Source organism: Thermobia domestica, chromosome 11 (genome assembly GCF_964235325.1).
Source record: "Thermobia domestica chromosome 11, izTheDome1.hap1.1, whole genome shotgun sequence".
NCBI lineage: Eukaryota > Metazoa > Arthropoda > Insecta > Zygentoma > Lepismatidae > Thermobia > Thermobia domestica.
Window position 1 is genome coordinate 240,388,868 of NC_137464.1, and position 8,743 is coordinate 240,397,610.

Below are 8,743 nucleotides of genomic sequence, written 5' to 3' on the forward strand. Positions count from 1 at the left end.
GCATGACTTTGTCTGATATCACAATATATGCATGATCAAAAGTGATGGTGATTTAATTTGTAGTGATGACTTAGAAATATAAAATAAATATTATGTAATATCAGTTATAATTTTCCTTAAGTTTATTATTGTTATTTATCACTATAACTGAATAGTATTTTTCCCACCGTTACTAGGAAGATTTTCAGATTTTGCCAGTAGTAATAGAGGTTTCATTTTCAGTTTGTGTTTGCTCTGTTGCATTATCTCGTATAATAATAATAATACTAATAGTAATAATAATTAACACAGTGGCGTTGCTAGACCCGGGTAGAGGAGCTAAGAATCAGTTTTGAAATCGGAAGTTATTTTTTAGGGATAAGGAGGAAGATAGAGTTGGTAAAACTGGGTTTGAAGCCGGAAGTTGTAGAGGAAGAAGGTCGGAGATGAAGCTGGTAAAACTGGATTTGAAACCAGAAGTTGTAGAGAGGAAAGGTTGGAGTTGAAACCGATAAAGCTGCGTTTGAAATCGGAAGTTGTAAAGAAAAAAAAGGTCGGAGATAGAACCGGTAAAACTAGGTTTGAAACCGGAAGTTGTAGAAAGAAAAGGGTGGAGATAAAAGAACCGGTAATGGAAACCGGAAGTTGAAGGAAAAGGGCGGAGATAAAAGAACCGGTAAAATAAAGTTGGAAACCGAAATTGTAGAAGGAAAAGGGTGGAGATAAAAGAACCGGTAATGGAAACCGAAAGTTGTAGAAGGAAAAGGGCGGAGATAAAAGAAGCGGTAAAACAAAGTTGGAAACCGAAAGTTGTAGAAGGAAAAGGGCGGAGATAAAAGAACCTTACAAGACAAATGGAGGGAGATGGAAGCGGTAAAACTAGGCTTGAAACCGGACGTGGTATAGAAAGAAGGCTAGGGATGAAACCAGTTTAGCATCACAAGAATAATTTCATCTCCACTTTTGTTCTGTTAACATTTTGCGTTTCAAAACCAATTTTACCAGCCTCCTTTCGGTTTTTAATTTAATAAAATGAGGTACCTGTTACTGTATACTTATAGTTAGATATTGAATTTATACCAGGAATTGGATTTGTAAAATTTCGTAGAGTTTGAGATACAAGGAAAATATAATACCAGAAGTGTTACTATATATATATATATATATATATATATATATATATATATATATATATATATATATATTTTGTTTGTTATATCCCACAAATCGGAAACGGCACGGAGGTGGAACGTATTTTGGTATGTTGAATCCATATAATGGGACAATTTCTCGCTGCTCTTACAGTTTTTGTTGATATCTGTTGACTGGTAAATATACGAATGTACAGAGTCCTTTCTATAAACGTTCTCGTATGTATAACATAGTTTGCCTGTCTAGAAAAGAGCTTGCCTTAATGAAGAACCGCCTGTAGTTGAAGCCTTCCCTTCAAAGCTAATTTCTGGTAACGCCACTGAATAAATGTTTCATATTTACTGGTAATAAATATTTCTGGGTAATTTGACGCATCTCAAGGCATGTTGTGCTTCTGTTTGTATGAAGATAACAAAATCTAACTCACGTACAGAATTCTGTATACAGTGTAAATTGATATCTTCTAATCTGAAGAACGGAAATGCTTGGTACCTTGTCTTGTAAGCTGACGCAAGAGATTTGTCAAATCCTAGCTTGAACGAAGTACAGATTAAAATATTAATAATACAGTGCATATTGAGCTGCGTTATTTTGAAGTGCATGTACTTACTACTAATTCCATGAAAGTGTATAACAAGAGGTTGAGATATATCTTACATTCCACAATCTAAACTTTCCAATTCTGAGGTTAGTATGACGTTATCCTCTTTAATATATACATTTTTCTGCCTTGGTTGTGTACAAATGTTTCTTCTAATTAGCTTTTGCCTAATTCCAGCTTCCGGATGTTACCTCCAGTTTTGATGAGATTTCTGACTTGATTAATGAGAACATATCGGGTAAAGTAATGCAAGGGAAAGAAGACTTCGACAATATACAACAGGAAATACAGCGTGTTGTGAATGATTCAATACCGGACATTTCTGCTTCTATACGGAAAGCAGGTAAGTGTAAACTAGTAACAGCGTGAATACGTTACCACTCGCGCTACCATATACTTTGTACGTGAGAACCCATTAGATGATTTGTGGGGCCGCGGTGGCTCAGTGGTAGAGCGTTCACCTCTGGTGCTAGGGGTCTCGGGTTCAAACCCTGCTCCTGCCAAGTGAACTTTGTGGTGGACAAAAACCGTGTGCGTGGGTTTTCACGGGGTTCTCCCGTTTCCTCCCACTTTCTTCATTCCACTATTTCATTCATTACTCATCATCACCGTCTCCTTTAGCCTAACCGGCATAATCGTGGGACGTAAAACTCAAAAATTTCATTTCATTTCCCATTAGATGGTTTCTTTCGATAATATATATTATTCAAGAGGATAAAAATAGAGTAGTTTTCTTTATAGTTTCGTTCATGACCCCGATACGAGCGAATCTTGGGACAAAATGTGGACCTGCATCTCATATCACTTGATAAAACTCCATAGATAAAGCTGCGGCACGGTGGGTCAGTTGTAGAGCGCTTACCTTTGGTGCGTGGGTTCCCGGGTTCGATCCCTGCCCAAATAAGTTTGTGGTGGACAACATTGTGTCTGTGGATTTTCTCGGGTACTTGCGTTTCCTCCCACATTTCATTCCATCAATTCTATCGCCATTCAATTGTCTTAATTGTCCGTCTCCTTTAGCCTTAAGGACGTAACTGTGGAAATTTGCAGACGGTTGAAGGCTTTATTTGATTTGATTTTAAGTGTAGTGCCTCTTTCAGGAGCGAAGTTATATGAAACGTGGACCTATAGCTGAACGTGTGATACGAACCACATGATTTCCTGCGAATCGAACCCGGTTTTCCCAGACCAAAGACGCGTATTCTAACCGCTTAACCACGAGGGAGCTCTTGAAGATTTGGAGGACAACAGCTAATAGAATTAAAAGAATTTAACAAAGACAAATGTTATTAGTCTTCCTTGTTTGAAATCTTTATATTGAACCAGAGAATTAAGCTGTTGTGCGTGCAGGGTTTGAATCCGATTTACAATCGAACACAAGAACAACGCAATTTCCTCCCTTACACACAATCTTGGGCTCAAATCCCTTGGATCAATTCGCGGTTGGGGTTCTATTTTTCTCAGATACAAACCTCAGAATTAGTGGTTCGGACTCTCTCTTCAAACATTTCCCGTTTTATCTACACCCTTAATCAATTTCTCAGATCAGTTGATAAAAGAAGGCACGGTAGCTCAGTGATTGAGCGTTCATCCCTGGTGCAAGGGGTCACTGGTTCGATCCTTGACATTGCGCGTTTGTAGTGGACAACATATTGTGTTATTTTTCTCGGGGTTCTCCTGTTTCTTCTACATTTTCATTCCATCAGGTACTTAATAATCATCCACTTTCAGTAATTCATCTATCTCTTACCCTAAATAGCATAACCATCTAACTTTCATTTTATTCTTATAGAAGAAGGTAGAAAATAGACTTGGACTACTTCTAGTAAGGTATTATTATGACTTCCTTTCGGTTATGTGGGAAAAGGGGAAGTTAGTAAGATTAATAATGTTTGACATTTGGTATTGAATGATTTACTCTGGATTACGCTACTTCTTGCTTGCTAAACATATTTTAAATTTAAATTAAACCATGCTTAGGGTTTTATATACGAGGTGTGATCGGAAAGTAAGGTTACAAAACCTACAGTGAAACGTGTATATATTCATACAACCAATACAGCCAACAGATAGAACATACATTAGGCTATTTTTCGGCGTAATTTCCGTATCGGTTGAGGCACTTGTCGCATCGTGGAATAAGTTTGAAGATTCCCTCCTAGTAAAAATTCCGTCCTTACGTGTTTAGCCACGTTGTCACGAAGTGTTTCACTTCCTCGTTTGAAGTGAAGCGACAGCCGACATTCCCAATTCTGCCATCAGATGCCGCAACGTGATCCCCCTTTTGTCCTGAATCAGCTCCTCCAATGCGAGCTGTGTTCAAATCTGTTGGTGCCGTGTGCTGGGTCGGCTACTGCGCTTCTCGTCGGTTACGTGTTTTCTCTACCAACCGCAAACTTTCGACACTATTCTACGACATGCTGACGAGACGGGTCTAGGTCAAAACCCCCACACTCAAGAAATGTCAAAACGCCCACACGATCGGTCATAACTCCCACACAAATGGACAAAACAGCCACACATAGCAACGGTCATAATCCCCACATAAATGGACAAAACTCCCACACAAACGGTCAAAACTCCCACATGCAGAAATTGTCACAACTGCCACAAAATGGACAAAACCCCACACAATCGGACAAATCCCCCACACTCTGAAATGATCGTGATTGCACGTCTTTGATGCGGCTCTTTATGACGCCCACTTTAGTGTTTCTGTCATTAGAAGACAGTGCAAGAAGAATAGTTGCAACATCAGTTTAAGTGGAATAAAAAATGTTATTAAAAGACATGCAACCAGGATCATTTCAGAGTGTGGGAGATTTGTCCGATTGTGTGGGGTTTTTTGTCCATTTGTGTGGCAGTTGTGACAATTTCTGCATGTGGGAGTTTTGTCCATTTGTGTGGGGGTTTTGTCCATTTATGTGGGGATTGTGACCGTTGCTATGTGTGGGAATTTTGTCCATTTGTGTGGGAGTTATGACCGTTGGAGGTTATGACCGATTACCAGTGTGGGGGTTTTGGCTGTGGGAGTTATGACCGTTCGTGCATTTGGGAGATTTTTCCTTTTGTGTGAGAGTTATGACCGATTGTGTGGGCGTTTTGACATTTTTTGTTTGGGGGTTTTGGCTGTGGGAGTTTTGACCTGTTCCCGACGAGACATTACAGTTTCTCCGCAAATCTCTACCAGCTGCCGGTGAATTTCAACCGAGGTTACATGTTTCGCTCACAAAAATCGAATAACTGAGCGGACTTCTTCGCGAGGCGAACTTTACAAACGAGTTGCCATGTGCGTTTACATACAACTAGCGCCGTACGTGGCGGGTGGCTGAAACTGCATAATTACCAACTCCATGTATTAAAATTAACGTACACTTCTAATTCCTTTGTAACAAACGAAATTCCAGAAATATCGGCATTGTAACCTTAATTTCTGATCTTCCCTCGTATATAAATGTAGAAAAAAATAATCGTGAACAGTGATATATCAGAAAAATATTTATCTACGTTTAAATTTTAATCAATTGTATTGTGAGAGGAAGTTGATCGCGTGTACAAATATACTTCTTGTTCTTTTAGTTGTGTTCGTTAGAACCCTACGTATCAACATATGCGAATATAAATAGAAAATAAACAAGAAAATGTGGTTGCCTTTAAAACAAAAGAGTAAGTAATAAGTTCACAAATATTAAATTCTCTTTTGCTTTAATTTTTTTCCAGGAATTGAAATTTCTAAACATGCGGACAGTTTGACTGCTGTGATGGGACGTGCAGATTCATACATGACTAATCATTCTCACGAGCCAGTTAGATTTGGTGAAGGATTAATTAAGGAATATGCTCAATATAGGTAAGTTCAGTACGAATTTTTGTACGTATTGCTTCGCGTTGAATGGTACAAAGAATGTATTTTTGGTTTCCGTATGGAAGGTTGAATCAATAAATACAAATTAGAAAAATTGCTGTATTTGAGGTATAAATTCCATTCATACTCTTTAGTTTAATTCAGCAATATGAATTGTGTCATAGAATTAAGGTACCCAGAATGTATAAAGATAACCAAGAAAAAACTGTCGCATTTTGTGGAAGTCTGTGTTCAATTGGCCCTCACACCGTGAGTTGAATGCAAATGGATATAAGGTGAAGGTCAGTTATTGGTGGGGTATATCCAACATATTACCTGGTTCTGGCAGTTCAGTTACACCGTGAACTTGTGTAAGGACAGTGAACATGGGACCTCTACAGAGCGTCTATGCTGTACGAGTTCAAACTGGGGTCAAAGGCCGCTGCAGCGGGGCGGAAGATACGCCAGGCCTTTGGTGAGGGTGTCGTGATTACGCGGACAGGGCAGCGGTGGCTTGACAAGTTTAAGGTCAGTGATGAAACACTCGAAAGCGTACCATTGGGTCGATGGGTTTTAGATGATTTGACTTCAGGCCAGAAGGCAACGCGAACCGACACCTTCGTTTCTTTGCTATCTCGTCTGAGGAAGAAGCCATCTCTGGACAGGGTGTTGACATGTAATGAGAAATGGGTCCTGTACGAAGCTCCACGGCGCCGTCATCGTTGGTTAGCATTCTATGAATCGGTTCCAAAACGGCCGAAACCAGCACTGCACTAGAAGGTCCCCCTATGTGTTCGGTGGGCTGCTCGCGGCATTGTGCATCGGGAACTGCTATCGGCTGGTCAGAGCATCAATGCAACATTGCACTGTGAGCAGTTGAGCCGTGTGAAAGAAAGAAAGAAGAAGAAGAAAAAAGAGGAGCCAGCACTTCTGAATCTCAAATGGGTTCTTCTGTTACAGGACAACGCTAAACCCCACATGCTTAGGATGACCCGGAACATCGTTCTGCGCCTTGGATGGGAAACACTATTGCATCCGCCATACTCCCCGGACATCGCACTGTCCAATTATCACCTGTTTAATTTCTTGGAAAAACACTTTAGAGGACGCCAGTTCAAATCCTTAGTAGAGGTGCAAAATGCACTTTATACCTTCCTCGCTTCACGGCCCACCAAGTTCTACCGCGATGGAATCCATGGCCTTCCAGAACGTTGGCTGAAAGTTCTCAATGCTGATGAAGATTATTTTTGTTCTTCCAGGTACGTCGTAGATGGCATATCGATATTCGAAGATAGTGGGTGTAAAAGCGACAGAATTTCCTTGGTTACCTTTATTAAAGAATTGCAATGATGTAGTTGATAAGGCGTCTGCCTATCCACTAAAAGGCCTGGCTTCTATATCCGGTGGTGATGGGATTTATTACCCGTTCTAACTTCATTCTCTTGCGACTCAGGTGCTCACCCAGCCTCTATAAAATAGATAACAGGGAAAACTTGTAAAGCTGATATATTAAATAATGTTCAGTTAGTGAACTTGTTTGAAGTTCGTGCCAATTAATATTTAAAAGATACATTTTCCTTAGTTTATATCTGATAATTGCTAATTAAATCCTAACATATTTGTAGTTATAAGCTCAGAACAAAGTGGCTGGACAGTAATTTGATTCATAAGTTGAGCACTAGGAAAATAATAAATATTTTTCATAATAAAGAAGTTATTTACTTGTTAATAAATACGAAGTGAGTTTTATATAATATGTAATATTATATATATTTTTTCAGGCATTATGTAGACATAGGGGTGAGCATCTTGCTTCTTATCATTCTTCTGTGCATAGTGTTCGGTCTCTTCTATGGCTTTTGTGGAAAAAGACCTGATGGAACTTATGGAGAAGATTGTTGTAATAAGGGAACTGGAGCATCGTTCTTAATGGCGTAAGTATTTCTTAGTTATTCTTGTTTAAAATTATAATGATTTCTGCGGATGGTAAAAGAAACCAACGTGATAACCAAGTTCGGGAATCGAACTTGGAATCCGTTCAGCACCCGGAGCTCTTTCGTGGCTAAGCGGTTAGCATACGCGCCTTTGGCGTGGGAGAACCGGGTTCTATTACCGGTGGGAGCTCATGTGGTTCGGATTCCACGTTAATCAGTAGGTCCACGTCTCATATAGCCCCGCTGCTGAACGGGACGTTAAACTCAAAATCAACTCAACCGTTCAGCACCCGTGCATTGACAGCGTCGCTAATGTCAACCTGAATGCATATAAATCTTACACAGATGCTGTTTTCTGCAAATTGTGTTGTGTTTCAACCTCACCACAAACAACCGCAATAAACCACTATATTAGAAGTTACGGATTAATCAATTGTAGATAAAACATACTACGACGAACTATGCACGTAACATGTATAAAGGAAAAGTCCTGAATCAAATACATATATGATCAAATTTACTAGACTTGTATTGTTCATATTCTTAGCTTTCTACATTCTTACACAAACTTTAAAAAAGTAATAACAGAAGAATTGAATACGACACAACGCAGGTCAGTACGTTAAACCACCATCGTGTCGAAGAAAGTCTCGTTCTTCTCATTTCTCTCACGAAGCCCCGCCCATGGGTCTAGAACCTAGGCTTAAAATGAAGTCTCAAACCCCTCATAATATACGAGTTTTTATTCATTTCGTCTGCACATGTACTCTCATTGGCTGGAACATTATCATTAGGTATAAGAAAGGTGGGTGAGAATGTTATCAGAATAGTTTTCACGGGTGAGGTTCAAACATGAACAAAGAGTACATTATAATGTAAAAAGAAAGAAAACGCAGAAATGAAACGAAATGCACTTCTTTAATCCATTGCACAAAATAAAATGAATATTCTCAAATTTAATTCATAATCACTATAAAATGTTCTGCAAATGTTGACTATTTATTGATCATGGAACCAATTAGACATCAGTGGCATTTAACTGCGAAACGTAGGATTGTAAGTTTTATGTCAGGATTTTTGCTTTAAAACGAATACCGTGTTTGGAAAGAGCATTGTTTGCTCTCAAGGGAAGTTACATCGGTAGATATTAAAATTTTAACGCTGCAAGTTTTTTAAGTAATGTACTACGCGGGTGAGTTATGTCTTGCAATATTTCCACAACCCGCACAGCAG

The 8,743-nt window shown here is 39.2% G+C and overlaps 1 protein-coding gene across 6 annotated transcripts in view; it reads left to right on the forward strand.

Moving 5' to 3' along the window:
* Positions 1 to 8,743, forward strand: part of LOC145664853 (prominin-like protein) — a 253,296-nt gene that overhangs the window by 157,579 nt on the left and 86,974 nt on the right. For all 6 annotated transcript variants that reach the window (XM_081731870.1, XM_081731872.1, XM_081731875.1 and 3 more), the window contains exons 7-9: positions 1,910 to 2,075; positions 5,453 to 5,582; positions 7,358 to 7,510. In XM_081731870.1, coding sequence (XP_081587996.1) covers positions 1,910 to 2,075; positions 5,453 to 5,582; positions 7,358 to 7,510 — 449 coding nt within the window. The remainder of the gene's footprint in view (positions 1 to 1,909; positions 2,076 to 5,452; positions 5,583 to 7,357; positions 7,511 to 8,743) is intronic.